A 20,805-nucleotide genomic window follows, 5' to 3' on the forward strand; every position below is an offset into this window, starting at 1 on the left:
TTCTGCGACTCCTAATGTCAATTTTCAGTTTTTTCATTTCTTCGACTATTTCCTCTTCTTTACCATTTATTCCTCTTGTGTTCCAAATACCTATTTCTATCGTTTCGTTATTTATTAGTTCACGCCCTTGCTGTTTTCCGTTATTATTTTTTATTTTCATTATCGTTCTCTGGTTTCTTCGTCCTTATTCCTGCCTTTTTCGTCTCCACTATTTCCGTCGTATTTTCGTATATCAGTTTTTTGAATTTTTCATATTTCTTACTTCGAGTTCTCCTTTTTCTTTATTCCATATCCATTCTTCATTTTCTATTATAATTTTTTGATATTTAATCTGTACTTGTTTACCTTTATTCTTCTCTGTTTGTGCCCTTTTTCTTATGTGGTAGTCTATTTCCCTTTCTTTTGCGGTGAGATCATTGTTAATATAGACTAGATTTCTTATTCTTTAATTTATGTTTATTTTCTATTACTTTCGTTTTTCCTTCTGTATCTAACAATTCCACTAGGCATTTGTTTTCGCCGATTTTCTTAACTTCTTTTATTTCTGGTTCCACTTCTAGTTCATTTCTTATGAAATTCTTTATTTCAGTTTTCATGTCTTTTTGATTTGTGCGTTGTAGACTTATCCCTGTAATTACGTTATTTTTCCTTTTATCTTTCTCTAATTGTTCGACGTGTTCATTCAGTTTCAATATTTCTTTCTTTAAGCTTGAGTTTTCTCTTTTCAGTTCCATAATTACTTGCAGGTACTCTTCCTGCCCCTGTCATTTCTTTTATATCTTCTTTTATGTCCTTTCTCATATCTTCCAGTATTTTCCTTACTTCCTCCATTTCTGAAACTTATTTTATTCAGCAGTCTCCGCGTTAAAAGCTTATTTTGCAGGTACTCTTCCTGCCCCTGTCTTATTTCTTTTATATCTTCTTTTATGTCCTTTCTCATATCTTCCAGTATTTTCCTTACTTCCTCCATTTCTGAAACTTATTTTATTCAGCAGTCTCCGCGTTAAAAGCTTATTCCCAGGTCCACCCTGCAGAGGCCTAAACTTTCTCAGAGACTTTTACTGAACTGTGAAGTTATATTAAAAATCTTACCTTAGTCCTTTCTTGTTAATTTTGTTACTTACGTTGTTCACTATAATTATTACTATTTATTCACTATCCTTAATAATAATATTTATTCATTATACTAAAATAATACTATTTATATTACCTAAATAAGTTTTTTAACTAGTTCAATCCAAACTAGCCATGGATAAAAAAAAACCTGTTTGTTTTATAATATTTATTGTTTTAATAAAAAATATCCATACAACAATTCTAGACGCATTTTATGTTTAAATCCGGTACAATGTTTCTGAATCACAGAAAGTACCACAATATGCAGCACTTGGAAGTGATTTAAAAAGTCGGTCCAAATCACAGAAATACTATTTACACGTAACATAAAATCTTAAGTATAGTTATGAAATGAGAAGGCACCATTCTAACATACTACCATGATAACTTTCCACAAAAAAGTATTGTTTTGTATGGAACGTCTTTGTAAAAAATACAAAATCTGAGTCAGGAGAAAAACACTTACTATATTTATCAAACTGTTCGCCAATATGTATAAACTTAAATTTTTTTTCATTAGTTCAAGGATAAAACATTTGCCATCACAATCACAAACCAGACGTGGTTAAAAAATCTATGGTGATTGTAATTCCTGATTGCACGATAACATTGTAGCCTGTGTAGATATAACGTTGATGAAAATTGAGTTATGATTAAAAATAAGAAATCTATGGAAGTGCGGGAGAACTTTTTGTATACTAGATTAAAAGGAGCTCTTAGTTCAAACAACAACGTTAATTTAAATGATTAAATAGCAAGGGGGACTAATATAACAGCCCACAAGTGATAGGTCTTAGGATAATCATAAATATTGAGACGGAATATATTTATTTTATATACATTTTCTTAAATCAATTTAAATTCTCAAATGAACAATTCTATCTCGATTACATCTGAAATATCTTTTGAGTGTTACCGACAAAGCAGTTATTTAATTGACACAACGATGGCAAAGAAATATTTAAACCAAACCTCAACAAATCTGTTCTCAATCAGTTTAGTATATGTGTGTTCTCCGCTCAATTAAAGAGTTTAAAGATACCTTAAAATTAATTAAATAACTATAGGTATATAAATTACAGTAAATATGATAAAGAAACAATTTGAGAGTAATCTAGTCAAACTTAATGGAATTAATAGAAGTATCGATGGTGCCTCCGCGGTAGGATCCCCGCTTCTTTTTCGTTTTCTCATGTCTGAAAGATTTTCCACGAGTATGTTTCAAATCATAATTTGCCTTCTCGCCCCAGGATCCTCTTGCATTAGCCTAAAAAAACAATACTATAAAAATAAAAAAAGAAATTAATGTGAAAAAGGCAGTTTAAAAATAATTAAAATAATAAATAATTATTTAAAACTTTTGTTGTTGGAACTTCTTTCTGGTACATCCTTAATGTCTGACTTTTACAAGTTATAAGAGACGACGAATAAAGAAGGCTAAAAGGACTCTACAATATGCAGTCACATTCCGCTTTTATTCATCTACGAAAACACGGTCCGAAAGAAAGTTCCTAGTACTCAAATCTGGGTAAAGATATAAGTGAAAAAGTACACACAGGTCCACTGAGAACGTCGTAAGACTGAAACAGCTGTCTGGAGATTGTGCATTGTCTCTAAACCGAAAGGAAACATAAACTGTATTTTTCACTTTACTCAGATTTAAGTACTAGGGAACTTTCTTTCGGGCCGTTTTTCCTAGACCTAGACGAATGAAAGCAGAATGTTACTGCATATTGTAGAGTTTTTTTCGCTTTCTTTATTTGGCGTCTCTTGTCTTATAAATTGTTACAGTCAAGATATTAAGGATGTACCAGAAAGAAGTTCCAAGAAAAGTTTTCAGATTTAAATTATTTATTATTTTAATTTTTATTTTAATGGTGAATTTTGTATCTGAGACTTTTCGCTTTTTTAAAAAGAAATTATTGAAATTTTATTGTTATAGAATCTCTGACCGTAAATTGTATCGATACAAAGCATGTTCAAGCAGTTTAATTTTCAAATTTCGCGGATTACATATTCGCTAAAAAGATGTCCCCAACATGATGACATTATCAGCCATTTTGCATTTGTAGTTTGTTTTTGATGGATATAAAGATTAGACTTATTTGACGTGCTTGGCAGTTTTATGTGAAAAATTGCTTGGCAATTTAAAGAGCTCCGTGAAGTTAGCCCGAAAAAGTCATTGATTGTCCACGTTTGTCCACCATTTTATTTCGTTAGTCCACCCATCAATTCTTTTTTATAAACAAAAATTTTTTTTCGGGCCAACTTCACAAATCCACAAATTTTCGAAAATTTAAAAAAACTCTTGCTATATTGTTTGTCCATCGTTTGTCCACCACATAATTTTTTTTGTCCACCCTCTGAAACAACCCCCTGTTAATTGTAATTATTTTTTTATTTCTTAATTCGGGCTAACTTCACGTTCTCTTAAATGGGCATTTAAACGTTAATTCGGGTGCAGAATCACAACTAAGCGTTTGTCCACCCCTTTGCAGCATTTGTCCAACCCCTTAAAGTGCGAAACAGCCCCCCTGTTAATTGTAATTATTTTTTTATTTCTTTATTCAGGCTAACTTCACGTTCCCTTAAATGGGCATTTAAACGTTAATTCGGGTGCAGAATAACAACTACTCGTTTGTCCACCCCTTCGCAGCGTTTGTCCAACCCCTTAAAGTGCGAAACAACCCCCCTGTTAATTGTAATTATTTTTTATTTCTTAATTCGGGCTAACTTCACATCCGTTTAAACGCGTATTTTAAAGTTAGTTCGGGTGCAGAATCACAACTACCCGTTTGTCCACCCATTCGCAGCGTTAGTCCAACCCCTTAAAGTGCAAAACAACCCTCCTGTTAATTGTAATTATTTTTTTATTTCTTAATTCGGGCTAGCTTCACGTTCCCTTAAATGGGCATTTAAACGTTAATTCGGGTGCAGAATCACAAGTACCCGTTTGTCCACCCCTTTGTAGCGTTTGTCCAACCCCTTAAAGTGCGAAACAACCCCCATGTTAATTGTAATTATTTTTTTATTTCTTAATTCGGGCTAGCTTCACGTTCCCTTAAATGGGCATTTAAACGTTAATTCGGGTGCAGAATCACAACTACCCGTTTGTCCACCCCTTCGCAGCGTTAGTCCAACCCCTTAAAGTGCGAAAGAACCCCCCTGTTAATTGTAATTATTTTTTTATTTCTTAATTCGGCCTAACTTCACGTCCGTTTAAACGCGTATTTTAAAGTTAATTCGGGTGAAGAATCACAACTACCCGTTTGTCCTCCCCTTCGCAGCGTTTGTCCAGCCCCTTAAAGTGCAAAACAACCCCCTAGTTAATTGTAATTATTTGTTTATTTCTTAATTCGTGCTAGCTTTTAAATGCCCATTTAAGGGAACGTGAAGCTATCCCGAATTAAGAAATAAAAAAATAATTGCAATTAACAGGGGGGTTGTTTCGCACTTTAAGGGGTTGGACAAACGCTGCGAAGGGGTGGACAAACGGGTAGTTGTGATTCTGCACCCGAATTAACGTTTAAATGCCCATTTAAGAGAACGTGAAGCTAGCCCGAATTAAGAAATAAAAAAATAATTACAATTAACAGGGGGGTTGTTTCGCACTTTAATGGGTTGGACAAACGCTGCGAAGGGGTGGACAAACGGGTAGTTGTGATTCTGCATCCGAATTAACGTTTTAATGCCCATTTAAAGGAACGTGAAGCTAGCCCGAATAAAGAAATAAAAAAATAATTACAATTAACGAGGGGGTTGTTTCGCACTTTAAGTGGTTGGACAGACGCTGCGAAAGGGTGGACAAACGGGCAGTTGTGATTCTGCACCCGAATTAACGTTAAAATGCCCATTTAAGATAACGTGAAGTTAGCCCGAATAAAGAAATAAAAAAATAATTACAATTAACTAGGGGGTTGTTTCGCACTTTAAGGGGCTGGACAAACGCTGCGAAGGGGTGGACAAACGGGTAATTGTGATTCTTCACCCGAATTAAGTTTAAAATACGGGTTTAAACGGACATGAAGTTAGCCCGAATTAAGAAATAAAAAAATAATTACAATTAACAGGGGGGTTGTTTCGCACTTTAAGGGGTGGACAAACGGGTAGTTGTGACTCTGCACCCGAATTAACGTTTAAATGTCCATTTAAGAGAACGTGAAGTTAGCCCGAATAAAGAAATATTAAGGGGTTGGACAAACGCTGCGAAGGTGTGGACAAACGGGTAGTTGTGATTCTGCACCCGAATTAACGTTTGAATGCCCATTTAAGGGAACGTGAAGCTAGCCCGAATTAAGAAATAAAAAAATAATTACAATTAACAGGGGGATTGTTTCGCACCTTAAGGGGTTGGACAAACGCTGCAAAGAGGTGGACAAACGGGTAGTTGTGATTCTGCACCCGAATTAAGAAATAAAAAATAATTACAATTAACATGGGGGTTGTTTCGCACTTTAAGGGGTTGGACTAACGCTGCGAAGGGGTGGACAAACGGGCAGTTGTGATTCTGCACCCGAATTAACGTTTAAATGCCCATTTAAGAGAACGTGAAGTTAGCCCGAATAAAGAAATAAAAAAATAATTACAATTAACGAGGGGGTTGTTTCGCACTTTAAGGGGTTGGACAAACGCTGCGAGGGGGCGGACAAACGGGTAGTTGTGATTCTGCACCCGAAATAACTTTAAAATACGCGTTTAAACGGGCGTGAAGTTAGCCCGAATTAAGAAATAAAAAATAATTACAATTAACAGGGGGGTTGTTTCGCACTTTAAGGGGTTGGACAAACGCTGCGAAGGGGTGGACAAACGAGTAGTTGTGATTCTGCACCCGAATTAACGTTTAAATGCCCATTTAAGAGAACGTGAAGTTAGCCCGAATAAAGAAATAATTACAATCAACGAGGGGGTTATTTGGCACTTTAAGGGGTTGGACAAACGCTGCGAAGGGGTGGACAAACGGGTAGTTGTGATTCTGCATCCGAATTAACGTTTAAATGCCCATTTAAGTGAACGTGAAGCTAGCCCGAATAAAGAAATAAAAAAATAATTACAATTAACGAGGGGGTTGTTTCGCACTTTAAGTGGTTGGACAGACGCTGCGAAAGGGTGGACAAACGGGTAGTTGTGATTCTGCACCCGAATTAACGTTTAAATACCTATTTAAGAGAATTTGAAGTTAGCCCGAATTAAGAATTAAAAAAATAATTAGGTTATACAATTAACGAGGGGGTTGTTTCGCACTTTAAGTGGTTGGACAGACGCTGCGAAAGGGTGGACAAACGGGTAGTTGTGATTCTGCACCCGAATTAACGTTTAAATACCTATTTAAGAGAACTTGAAGTTAGCCCGAATTAAGAATTAAAAAAATAATTACAATTAATGAGGGGGTTGTTTCGCACTTTAAGGGGCAGGACAAACGCTGCGAAGGAGTGGACAAACGGGTAGTTGTGATTCTTCACCCGATTTAACTTTAAAATACATGTTTAAACGGACGTGAAGTTAGCCCGAATTAAGAAATAAAAAAATAATTACAATTAACAGGGGGGTTGTTTCGCACTTTAAGTAAGGGGTTGGACAAATGCAAAGGGGTGGACAAACGCTTAGTTGTGATTCTGCACCCGAATTAACGTTTAAATGCCCATATAAGAGAACGTGAAGGTAGCCCGAATTAAGAAATAAAAAAATAATTACAATTAACAGGGGGTTGTTTCAGAGGGTGCACAAAAAAAATTATGTGGTGGACAAACGATGGACATACAATATAGCAAGAGTTTTTTTAAATTTTCGAAAATTTGTGGATTTGTGAAGTTAGCCCGAAAAAAAAATTTTCGTTTATAAAAAAGAATTGATGGGAGGACTAACGAAATAAAATGGTGGACAAACGTGGACAATCAATGGACAAACGAATGGCATCAATCGCATTTTTTTTCCCGACTTTTTCGGGCTAAGTTCACGGACCTAATTTAAAGCTCTCACTCACTCCGGTTGGGAGATTGAACTAAATTTCCTGAAATACCATGAGACAGTAAACAGTATAGTAGGGTTATCCTGTCAAAGCAGGTGCCAAAACTTTGGCGTCGATAGCATCTAGCTATCAGAATTGCCCCATACCATAACACTAATCTTAACCCCATTACCATAACACTAATAATGTTCCCCATCAAAGCAGTGTTGCCGTATTTAATAATTTTATAACCAATTTAAAATTATACAGTGAGAAGATAAAGTCTGACCTCTGTCAAATCGTTTATTTGAGAGATAAAACAAAATCGCTTGGACACGTCGACTTTTACTGTTCTCAATATTATGTAAAGTTATCAAAGTTTCGGTATTTCAATGAACCCACACCTAGGGCCACATCTTCAAATTTTTAATAGTAAAGTAAAAGTTATACACACAAATAGGAGATAGCTGTAAGCTGCATATTTTAAAATTAATTAAAAGTATACACAGTTTTCCATAACACTGTACCACACCAAAGATTATTTTACCGAAACAGACTGTATTTTATTTTAAATTAAAAATCCACTTCACTTTGTCATTACAAATGACCGATATAACGGATTTTGTCACAAAAGTTGATATGGTGCGAATTAACTGGTATATAGTATGGTGCAAATAAATGACTTTTATTTTTAAATTTTGATTATTTAGCATAATATACTTATCATACTAGTGAAGGTCATCCATCTGGGCATGATGACCTAATTGATGATTTTTTTAATGAGAATAGGGGTCGTGTGCTACCTCATTTGAAAGGTTATTTATTCACTTTTCTATTCAGTAATAAAAACATTGCCATAATTATTTATACAGAGTGTCCCAATTTTTTTTTAATTAAATTCATTGGCACAAAAAGAAGAATGTATTTGATTTATTTGATTCAAAATATATTTTACTGTTGTCAGAAAACAGAAAAAAAAATGTTTATTTCACACATAAACATTGCTATTCGCTTAAATTCAATGTTCAAGCTGTCACCCACCTGCCTCTTGGCAGTTTGAACAGTTAATTTTAGCAAAAAGCAATGTTTATTTGTTAAATAAACACATATTTTTTTTCTGTTTTTTGACAGCAGTAAAATATATTTTGGATTTAATAAATTAGATGTATTCTCCTTTTTGTGTCAATTAATTTAATTCAACACTTTTTATAAATTCCGGCACCTTTTATAAATAATTGTTAATGTTTATATTACTAAATAGAAAATTGATAATTATTTCAAAACGGCCCCTATTCTCATTTAAAAAGATCATTGATTATGTCATAACCCTTAGATGGATGACGTCACTAGTATGATATATTATGTCAAAAATCATAATTTAAAAATAAAAATCGACTGGTTTTGTGATTTTTCCTTAACACATTGCGTGCCACGCCTTAATCGGGATAATACTCTCGGGGGGCCACGGCAATGAAAGTCAGTCGTACGTGTATATCAAAAATTAGCGACGTGGCCCCTGGCAGAACATCGTCTCTCATATATGAGCGACGTGGCACGCAATGAAGTCGCCGGTTTACGAAATATCGAATTTGTTCCTTTCAATTTCACTATACATACTGTATTGGACCGTGCAAGTTCGGCAAAGCGACCTCTATTTCTACGCTCTGTACTTTTATTCGCACTTTTAATTATATTGGCCAATTATATTAGTCCTGGTTGCTGGATAATTGTCAAGGCCATAGTCCAAAAAAATAATAAGAAGAAAAAATATAAGATGCAGGTTATGTTATGCAAACGTAAACAATTGTATGTAGTAAATAAAATTAGTTATTAAAATGCAGTACTGCAAGCAAAATACAATTAATTAAATTTACCTTTATATAATAATTGCATATCATATCAATATTGTGGAGCAATATATAATTTTTCTGCTTCAATGACAGAAGGTATGAAATATACGTCAATTTGACAATTTCAATTGACAATATGAATTATTTAAGATAGTTGCAATATTTCTCCGCGACTCGCGCACGGTCGTTTCTCGTTTCCCTTCCAAGTACTTGCACACCGCGAATAATATTAGTGTAATATATTTTTGGAATAAGATCTTTACAATCTTTCAAAGGATTCGTCACATGACCCCTTTTGCTATTTAAAAAAAAAATTGAGGGTGTAGGTGTAACTGTCACCTGGTAGGGCTCATCGAAATACCAAAACAGTGATACTGTTATAAACTATTCTAAATGGGAAATAGCCACAATTTAAGTAAAAAAATACAGTAGAACCCCGGAAATCCGAACCCCGCGAATCCGAACTTTCGGCAAATCCGAACCAACGGAAAGTGAAAAAAATTTAAAAATTCAAGTCAAAAACTTAAAAACATGTTTATTATACAGAGTAAAGCCAGAAAATTGGACAATGTAGGATTACTAGGACTTTGACGTTTAAAATTTCTTAAAAATAAATATTACACTTTAATATATAGGTTTATAAAGGTTAAACACAAACTTACTTTGGTTCTCTCGTAGTCAACTTGAGTCCAAAAATATTGTCCACACTCTTGCGAGAACGTTTGGCTACTCAAAATCACAATGAAAGCTTTGAACTACTAGTTAAGGCTAACTTTCGGATAATCCAAACTTTTCGGAATCCGAACAGGATGTCCCCCCAATTAGTTCGGATTTGCGGGGTTCTACTGTAGTTTTATTAACGTTTCGACGTCCAAATCGGATGTCGTTGTCAAAATACAAAATATTAATAAATTAAACAAACATGTTGTTGCTTAGTAAAAATTCTTCTAATAATTTAATTTAATCTGACTCATTTATATCGGCAGTTCAGACATAATATTATACATTTTAAAGTAGAAGGCTTTAAAATGATATTGCCAATATTTATGGGTTGCGTTCCTGGGACGACTTTACTGTCGCCGTTGCATGTGGCTGTCTTTTTAAAGACAGATCACATGCTATGATTTTTTTGTGACGAATATTCTTGAGTTGGGGTTGATTTCATGTAATCGAATGAACTACCTTTCAGTAAAGTCATCCCAGGAACGCAATTAATAAATATTAGCAATATCATTTTAAAGTTTTCTACTTTAAAATGTATAAAATATGCCTGAATTGCTGATATAAATGAGTCAGATTAAATTAAATTATTAGAAGAATTTTTTACTAAGCTAACATTTTTGTTTAATTTATCAATACTTTGTATTTTGACAATGACGTCAAACTTGGACGTCGAAACGTTAATAAAATCATTTTTTTTACTTAAATTGTGGCTTATTTCCCATTTAGAATAGTTTATTGCAGAAATGCCACAAGGAAATAGCTTCAGAACAACATTGATACTGTTGAATTTTAGAACATAATATGGGGGTCCTACAGCTTCTGCTTCATCCCGCATTTCAATCTCCACCTTTTTCGGTCCGTCCATTCTTCCTCATTTATGGCTCTATCTCTCATTATTCCTCTTATTCCTTTTCCCAATTCCAATGCTAGACTTCCTCTCCTTTTTCTATTCCATGAGACATACCACATAACATTTACATTAAACCCATCATTCAGTTTCATTACATGCCCATACCAGAAAAGCTGTTTTTATTCTATTGTACCAACGGTATTGTAAATCCTTCCTGTTCTTCTTATTTCTTCATTTGGGATGCGATCAAAGCCTGGATATCCGACACGCTGTTCTTAGATAGTCCATTTCTACTACTTCCAGTTTTTGCTTCTCTTTCATTGTCATGCCGGTTCTACAACCGGCTTGTAGATGGTGATTTTTGTTTGTACACATTTATGCCATGTTGTATTTTCTGCTGGATATCCTGTTTTGATGTTCCTTCCTTCGCTATGAATGTCCCTAGGTATTTAAATTCTTCGCATTATTAGAATGAGTTTAATAAAAATCAACGAGTCCAAGGGATTTTATCTTTAAAATAAAGAGTTGACAAGGGGGATACGACTGGATTTTGGGATTTTTTTATTTAGTTTTTGCCAGTAAATCGGGGGAACATTTAACCTTCCTTACCACATTTTCTCCATTTTGACGTTGTTTTGCTGAATTTGTCAATCTGTCATCATGTCGTGCATTCCGACAACGTGTCCACTATTTTACATATTACATGCCATGGATTGTATTGGTTTGACCCACTGTATGGCATATTATGTTTTTATTTCCTAGCTTGTATCCTAAGTCAGATATATTTTGTCTTACAATTTACACCTTTCATGAATTAAAATTTATATATCAAAATATATAGCGAGAAGAGTAAACAGTAGCGATCAACAGGTAGCGAAAACGCGTTCCAAGATTGCGGCTGTAATTTTGAATATTTTTTCGAGATATTTGGCACACATATTCGTAATATAATAAAGAATGGCGGTACAGAGCCCAATTTGAAAAATATATTAATATGTGGAAATTACTCTGTAATTAAATACAAAATTAAAAAAACGAGCCTGTACCGCCATTAAGAAGAACAGAAAAATACACTTTCTTCAAATAAACTTTTTTATCCGATGCCTAGATTTTGTGTCATTTTGGAACTACTAATGAAATAAAACATTTTAGTAGTTCCAAAATGACACAAAATCTAGGCATCGGATAAAAAAGTTTATTTGAAGAAAGTGTATTTTTTTGTTCTTCTTAATGGCGGTACATTTCGTTTTTTTAATATTGTATTTAATTACAGAGTAATTTCCACATATTAATATATTTTTCAAATTGGGCTAAAACCGCCATTCTTTATTATATTACGAATACATGTGCCAAATATCTCGAAAAAATATTCAAAATTACAGATGCAATCTTGGAACACGTTTTTGCTACCTGTTGATCGCTACTGTTTCCTCTTAATAATAATACTTACATTTAACATAAAAAATTCGTCCATTTAATCGTCGAAAGTAATTTTCTTATTTTCTGCAGACTTAGCACCAAAACTGTCTCTCTCATTGAAACTGTTATTGAAACCACCTCCCCTGCCATTCCTATCACCTCTGAATCCTCCTCCTCTTCCGCCCCTATCACCGAACCTCCCACCTCTACCGCCTCTATCATTATCGCCAAACGATTTTCTAAAACCGCCCCTACCACCTCCTCTATCGTTACCAAACGAATTTCTGAAACCGCCATCGCCTCTTCCGCGGTTTCCTCCCCTGCCTCCGCGGAATCCACCTCCACGATTATTTCCTCCTCCCCAGCTATTTCTTTCACCCCCGTCGCCGTCAGAATTTCTGTTGTTGAATCCACCACGGAAGCCACCCCGGCCTCCCCTACCTCTACCCCCACGGCCACCGAACGAATTTCTATCGCCCTGTATATAATAATTTTAGATTTTCAAAGAGAGAGATGGGAATTGGAATGGAAACGCAGCAATAATATGAAAAAGAAAAAAGCATGTAAGTACAACAGAAATGGCAAACTATATTGAAAGGATAATGTAATGTGCAAATCTCATTTGGCCTTCTATTTTTAATTCTGTTAAGTTATTGAATAAATAACAAAATATTAATATTTTGAATTACTTTCTGTTGAAAATAATCTGTTTGTGTAAAATACTGTTTATAAATTGTCTTTCAATTGGATGCTCGCCATGCCAGTTGCACTTTCCATGAGATTTGCACTTTACCTTAGCTTCAAAGGAGTTATCTTGCAATCGTGGATCAACAAATATCTCCTCATCCTTGACACGACGGAATGGAGTATTTTTTTGCTAAATAAAAAACAGTAATCTATTTCAAATTATATCCTAACCAAATTATTAGTAACTTATAAACTACATTCGCTCTCGCGAGATTCTTTTTGACACATTCGGAATAGGCAACATACAACACAAAAATTCCTACCTCACACTATTAACTGCTAAAATCAACTCAAATCAACTTTAATCTTTCATTAAAAAAAAAAGAAGAATTATTAGAAATAGTGGGAGTGTCTACTAATCTCATAAAATTTTGTGAAGTTTATTTCTACAAAATATTTTTATTTTGTATAATAAATAATTTTCTCATTTGTTATCAATACATTATAATGGTGCAAATAAATAATTATTGATTGGCGTAAGGTTTGTTATTTGTATGTCTGTTTACTATTAATAATATTGGATATGAGCAGGTGCGTTGGTTTTGTAGTAATTTCCAGTCACTTCTGACAATTGAACATTAAAAAAAAAAAAAATTACTAAGGTCAATGTCAAAGTGAATCTCGATAGAGCGAATTAAGTATAACTTTTATTTGAACAGACCATTAGCGTGCCATTGTACGAGGGTTGCTGCTTTAATTTTGGGATCGAAGAACAAACAAAGAATATAATTAAAAAAAATATTTTACGTTTTTTCAAAATACAGTCGAACCCGCTTATTAGAATACCGGTTATAGGAATATCCCGGTTTAAGGAATAGAAATTTGAAGGTCCCGAAACGTTTCTACTAGCCATCAATGATCGGTTATTAGAATATCCCGGTTAAAGAAATAATTTTGCTTGGCACGAAGGCTATTCCACTAAGCCGGTTTGACTGTATTCGATACATTCTACACAATTTTGCAAACGAGTAAGTAAGCAAATTGTCAAAACATTTTTTCCAACCAATGATGTAGGTGCAGCACCTATGCCATATTATCAACTGATTAATGGGTGTTTATTTGGTTATAGGTACTTTATTCACATGTGTCCTAAATGTTGATAGGATGTTCCCTATCGAGCATCAACATTTGCTGTTGTTTTTGATGCTATTGGTAGACCTTCACTACACCCAACTAAGGCTACTATGGCCAAATTTAAATTCTTGAAAACACCAAAACACAGTTGTTCTTGACAGTTCCTCAGCATCAAATGCAGTTTTTTAATAATCAATTTTCACTTTTTTTTCAAACAAAACACTGATTAAATATGTTTTTTCAATACATAATTGTTTACTATACTTAGGGTTGCCATACGTCCGGATTTCATCCGGACAGTCCCGATTTGAAAGACATGTCCTGATTGGATATGTCCGGATATGAAAAATGTCCAGATTTTTTTCTTTACAAAAAAAAAAAAAATGGAAAACACTTGCCCAAAAGTGGGAAATTTCATTCTGCGCAGCATCTAGTTAAGTTGGTTACACCGCTTGTCATGTTAAAACATAGATAGGTGTATAAATATGTGGTATTTTAAACTGGCAGATATTTTCGATGTTAGTTGCATATTGTAGCGAAACATCTGTACTTTTAATTGTGCCATATCAATGGCTTAGTGTGAAAACCTTGTATCTCATTTTTTTTTTCGAAAATGACATTTTGGTGGTTTTAGTTTGAAAACCTTGTATCTCACAATTTACAACTGTTATAAAAAATCCAAATACACTAGACCAGTGGTTTTCAATGTTTTTGAGCCATGTATCACCAAAATTCTTATAATTATTTTTGGTACCACCTAACTGAGGTATCTTAGTATCTATTGGGACCGTGCAAGTTCGGCAAAGTGACCCCTATTTCTACGCTCTGTACTATTATTCGCACTTTTAATTATATTGGCCAATTATATTAGTCCTGGTTACTGGATAATTGTCAAGGCCATAGTCCAAAAAAAATAATAAGAAGAAAAAATAAGATTCAGGTTATGTTATGAAAACATCAACAATTGTATGTAGTAAATAAAATTAGTTATTAAAATGCAGTACTGCAAGCAAAATACAATTAATTAAATTTACCTTTATATAATAATTGCATATCATATCAATATTGTGGAGCAATATGTATCTGCTTCATTGACAGAAGGTATGAAATATACGTCAATTTGACAATTTCAATTGACAATATGAATTATTTAAGATAGTTGCAATATTTCTCCGCGACTCGCGCAGGGTCGTTTCTCGTTTCCCTTTCCAAGTACTTGCACACCGCGAATAGAGGTAGATAATCTAATTAACTACAAATATGCTGAATTTTGGCTGTGGTTTTGCGTTTTGTGTACCACCGCACCTAATGAAATGTACCACCAGTGGTACATGTACCACAAATTGAGAACCCCTGCACTAGACTATTTCCTACAGCCGAAAAAAGAAACCACGTATATCAATTGCTCTCTTGATTTAGTGTGAATACCACGGTATATTTATAACTAAGAATTTGGTACTTAATTTGGAGTGTTTGTTTGAGAGATTCGACTTGGAGAAATGTTTTTTGTGAACAGTAAACGGTAGTCCTGCATACAGAAACATTTTATGAACCTTAAATCGAAAGATTTGTACTGTATCACCTACTGTATACCTAGTATTTGGAGGTGTGCAATAAGCTATGAAAAATGAAAACCTCGTAAATAATAATAGGTTTGTTCGTAGAACGATCAGCAACCGTTGCCAACCGTCAGACGCAAGCGCGTTCGTAGTCTACGAACTCGAACTGTTAACTGCGCAGCGCTAACTGTTAACTGCGCATGCGTCTGATGGTTGGCAACGGTTGCTGATCGATTGGATCATACTACGAACAAACCTAATAAACACAACCTCATTGTAGATGAAAAACACGTATATCAAAATATACGAGGTTATCATAGTGACTTGGGCAAAGGCTCTATATACTGCAAGGATATTTACGTGTTTTTCATAGTTAATATTTGTATTTCCAATTTAACAGTAACATTTAACACTTTTAGCTCTAGGCCAATCATTGTCTCAATGTGCTCGAATTAAAAATATGTAACAGTAATTTTTGTTTTTAGGTTATATTATGTCATATATATTAAAAAAAAATGTTAAAAATGATTTATTACAAATGTCACTTACAAATGTTTAAATTGTGAAAATTATGGTAAAAATGGATAAAACACCTTCAAAAAGTAATTATAATTCTTACAGAAAACGAAGTTTGTCAGAATAATCCCATCAGAAATTTTTTGCAATCCTTTCTTGAATATTATGCGAGATTTTCGGAGGTCCCATAAACAAAATTTAACAGTAACTGAATTAGGTGAAAAGGAGCCCATAAATTGAAGTTAGATGATCGAAAAAGACTATATTTGATTCCGTTTTTTGTTAACCTATAAGATAAATTAATGTTATGGGCCATTCCACGAACATACGCCTGTCTTGGATTACTTTGACAACGAATATTTTACTGTGCAACATAAGAATTATTCCAATAAACAACAATGTAATTTGCAATTTACTTTCGTTCTTCTTATTTTGCACAATAAAATATTCGTTGTCGAATTAATCCAAAACAGGCGTATGTTCGTGGAATAGGGTATATTTAATACGCTTAATCAAAATTTAACCCTCACACACAAGTTGTAGTCTGACTAACAACTTCAGTGAGAAACTGGGTTTATTTATTATGTAGTAGTTGCTACAAATAAACTCTATCCAGATTTAGCCATACGGCTCACACTCCATCTAAGGGGAAAATTGACTCATCCCAGATACCTATGGTATCAAAAGGATTGAGCTCTGGTGGGACTCTTTCGGTGTTATCGAGCCCTATGTGACTTGGTATGCAGGTGTATCTCCCAAAAATTTTCGTACAGATCTGGCCATTGCGAGTAGTACTGCTTTCTGCATGGTCTCATAAAGATGTTCATTAAGACCCAGCTTTTTTATGCTTTCGAGGAGGGTCTTCGGAATGACTCCAGTAGTAGACATAATAATCGGTATCGTCTGGGTACTTTGCATTCTCCATTGTATCCGTATTTGAATTTCCAGATCTCTGTACTTGGCGATCTTTTCAGTAAATTTAGTACGTAGATTATTGTTGTTAGGAATCGCCACATCAATTAGGGTTGTTTGTCTCGTTAATTTATTGACTAATACGAGATCTGGTCTATTATGCGCCACTGTTTGGTCTGTGAGCACAGTGCGGTCCCATTATAGCTTGTAGTTGCCATCCTCAAGCATACTCTCAGGGACGTATTGATAATATGGGAGATGGTCGGTTTGGAGAAGTCCCAGCTTGATAGCTATCTCCTGATGAAGGATTTTTCCCACTGCGTCATGCTGTTCCTTGTACTCAGTTGCAGCAAATGCCTGGCAGCCCCCTGTAAGATGTTGGATGGTTTCTTGGGCTTGACATCCATATCGGCATCTGTCGTTTTGAACATGAGGGTCTTTGATGATATATTTCAGGTAATTTCTGGTTGGTATAACCTGATCCTGAATGGCCACTAATGAACCCTCCGTTTCAGGGAACATCTTTCCTGATGTCAACCAGTAGTTCGACGCTATATTGTCGACATAATCTTGGCTGACCTCATTGGGATGTCGCCCGTGCAGAGGTTTACCCATCCAGGCGCGCACTTTTTCGTCCTTAGTAAGGTGGTTTATGCGCAGTTCTGCTTCCCTCAGTTTTATCGGTGTTGTGTCATCTACTGTGCAGATAGCGCGATGTAGAGTAGATGTTTCAGCCTGCGTCTGAAAATAAGATCTTAAATTAGCAATTTGTTTGTCTAATTTCTCACCTATATCCATAAGTCCTCTTCCTCCTAAATTCCGTGGTAATGTCGTTCTTTCTACTGCACTTTTTGGATGGTGTTTTTGTGCCTTTGTGAGGTGCGTTCTTACTTTTCGCTGAAGATTTTCTATGTCCGTTTTTGTCCACTTAACAATGCCAAATGAATAGCTAAGCGCGGAACATGCGTAGGTGTTTAGTGCCTTAAACAAATTTCTACTGTTAAGGTGTGAGCGAAGCAGCTGTTTTACCCTTCGTATAAACTCAGTAGTTATCTCTGTTTTCATTTGTTTATGGTCAATTTTCCGCGCTTATATCGTTTTCACCTATGGCCTCGATGTTCTGGCCATTTTGCATATCGAATCCTCCGGGCTGTACTTTTCCTCTGACTATATTTAAAATATGGCACTTGTCTAGTCTGAAGTGCATACTAATGTCATTAGAAAAAGTTTCTACGTTTTTAGCATCTCACCGAGTTGGTTTCGAGTGGAAGCCATTAACCCTTAAAATGGCTATGGTTGCCATATGGCAACCATTGTAAGCAGTGATCTAAATATTTTTTTCAGTAGGTTTCTCTATTAAAAATCAGATGGCGCATGATGTTCTGAATAATAAAATAAGTATCTTTTAACGTAGTACTGAAAGTTCAGTCAAGTTAGTGGTAGTTTGTTTAACATCATTGTGTATACATCCGATTTTTGTTGGTGCAAGACAAAAGTCCATCCTTTAATTAATTTCAAATCATCCATATACAATAAATGATTAAGCTTCGCCACCACATTGTTGTTATTTTTGATGCTAAAACCTGCGTCTGTGGAGTTCAATAGCTGAGATAGTGGGTTCATAGCTAGACAAAACCACAGTGGACTCAACGAATCTCCTTGAAACAGGCCCCGGCTGATTGCGATATTTTCAGTTTCGATGTTATTTTCACCAGGTATTTGAAGGTGAATTCTAGTCTTCCACTCCGTCATTATATGCTCTAAAAAGATCACTATATTATCATCGACTTTATATATTCTCAATATATCTATAAGCCATTCATGCGGCACTGAATCAAAGGCCTTGTAATCAATGAAGGCAGTAAAAAGATTCCTCTTTTCGGAATATGCCTGGTTAGAAATGACTGAGTCGATGATGAGTTGTTCTTTGCAACCCATGGAACCCTTAGCGCATCCTTTCTGTTGAGGCTCTATGATATTGTTCAGAGCACAGTGTTGGTAGATACGCCGTGCTACACAGGACGTGACCAATTTATACAAAGTTGGAAGACAAGTAATTGGGTGGTATTTGGCTGGATCTTGGGTGTTATTTTGATCCTTCGGAATTAAATAAGTGGTTCCCTGAGTTAGGAATGATGGTATATCCTGCGGATTAGAAATAACATGATTAATTAGTGTTGATAAGCATTCATGAACAGTCCAAAACTTCTTGAGCCAAAAGTTTTGAACTCTGTCTGGTCCATAAGATTTCCAGTTATGAAGCTCTTCGAGACTTCTTCAGTAGTGAAGGGTTCGTACAGGGTGGTAATGTAGTGTTGGCAGTTCTGTGTCCTATCTTCTATCCATCCAGCATTGTTGTTAAGAGCAGCTGGCGTGGAAAGTTGATTTTCCCAAAACTCATGAATTTCTTCTTGGCTTGGGTAAGTCTTATCGACACGTTCCACAGTGGAATTGAGTTTTCGATAGAATGCCTTTTCAGAACTTTCAAAAAGAGCATTGTCGCTTTTGCGGTTGTTACTAACTTTGTACCTCCTTAGTCGTCCTGAATAAACGGAGAGCTTTTGTTTTAATGTATCCAGACACTGATGGGCTGTGTTGTTTTCTGGATCATATCTTGAGTGTCTTGCGGTAGTCAGCATTATTTCTTCAGCTCTCCTGATGACTTTTCTACTTGTTACACCTCCTATGTATTCTGTGACTTTACCAATATCCCTACGTAGTAATTCAATCTTTCTGAGCAGTCTTTTTTCCCAGGGTGCAATTCTGTTACCAGTGCTTTCGTTATTAGTACCCTGTCGTGTTCTGATCTTAACACCCATTACATTAGCAATTGCTGTTGCTGCACAGTAGATTAGCATATGCAAATATTCTAAAGTGTGAGCTTCTATGACATAGTTGGGTAGGACTTCAGTGTTCACAATTTGTAACAACGCACCTAGTTTCTTACAAGAGTTTATTCGTGGTAGAGGTGGTCTGCTAAGTGGGTTTGTTCCATTAAACTCTTGTATGGCACGAGCCATTTCGTTTACTAGACTATCGCGCAACTCGTTGTTTTCCTGCTGTGTATTATCAGGTTGAGTTTATGGCATGGGAATCCCAGGAATCTGCTCATTGAGGATTTTATTAAGGACTTGATCTAAAACTTGTTCTTGGTTATTAATCTTCCGTTCGACTTCGCTCTTGATCGAATTGCGTCTAGTCTCTGGGATAAGGTTGTTCCTTATGATTACCCGGTATTGATCTGATACTCTTTGCTCCGATACTTGAATATCTGGGTATGACCTGCAAAATTCGGCATACAGCTGTTGTTGGTAGCCGATTGTTTCTTGACCGAGGTTTGTCACCTTGTAATAGAAGCGCAAAATGTTTTCATTAATGGACACAGTCCATTTCATGCGCTGCCTCGGTCGTCCCGCTTGAGTAAGCGCCGGCTGATGATCCAGCGCAGCACCTTCGGCGGGTGGAGCTCTTGTTGTTTCGCTCACTTGTGGTTGTGGTTGGGCTGTAGCTGATTGTATGACAGGGGCCCGCCTCCTCAACATCCTGCCACCGACGTCCCGCATGCTGTCACGTCCAACGCCGGCTCCAGACGTGCCCTGGCGATCCCCAGGCAGCGATCCTAAACATAAATTATTTATCTCCATTCCCATGGGTGTGCATTTTATACCTACTGCCAGGTGTCAGTTTTTGTTCCACGGCAAGTATCCCTGCTACTCTCTGGGTATTGGCGCTACGAATACCCAGAAAGCATCCCCCAATCGCAGGGGGCCGCGCCTGATAGAAGAACGTGACAAAAAACTCCCACAGGCTCTATTATTATTATTATGCAGAAAATCAATTTTTGGCCTCTCCTGTAAAATTGTAATTTAATGAGATACGAGGTTTTCACACTAAGCCATCGATATGCATTTAGCATATATCGCCTAGTGAGAACAATAGTGGCGAAACTCGAAAATTAACTTTTTTGAGTTAAGTCCATCAATCGACATCTAAATATGCCCTCTTTTATGTGCAATATCGGCTAACAATAATTATTTAATTTCCTTATTACTAGAGGGCGCCTACAAGTCTTTATGGTATTGTGAATTTTTGTCA

General features: G+C 35.6%; 1 protein-coding gene across 2 annotated transcripts in view; it reads right to left on the minus strand.

Moving 5' to 3' along the window:
- Positions 1-1,267: 1,267 nt before the first annotated feature.
- Positions 1,268-20,805, minus strand: part of LOC126883977 (nucleolar protein dao-5) — a 53,336-nt gene continuing 33,798 nt past the window's right edge. Inside the window, exons 5-6 of one of the 2 annotated variants that reach the window (XM_050649743.1) lie at positions 11,934-12,380; positions 1,268-2,383 (exon numbers count right to left, since the gene is read on the minus strand). In XM_050649743.1, the coding sequence (XP_050505700.1) occupies positions 11,958-12,380 (423 nt within the window). In that variant the 3' untranslated portion in view covers positions 1,268-2,383; positions 11,934-11,957. Of the gene's footprint in view, positions 2,384-11,933; positions 12,381-12,695; positions 12,780-20,805 lie in introns of both variants that reach the window. The other variant, XM_050649744.1, reaches the window with a different exon arrangement.

Source organism: Diabrotica virgifera, chromosome 4 (assembly GCF_917563875.1).
Source record: "Diabrotica virgifera virgifera chromosome 4, PGI_DIABVI_V3a".
Taxonomy (NCBI): domain Eukaryota; kingdom Metazoa; phylum Arthropoda; class Insecta; order Coleoptera; family Chrysomelidae; genus Diabrotica; species Diabrotica virgifera.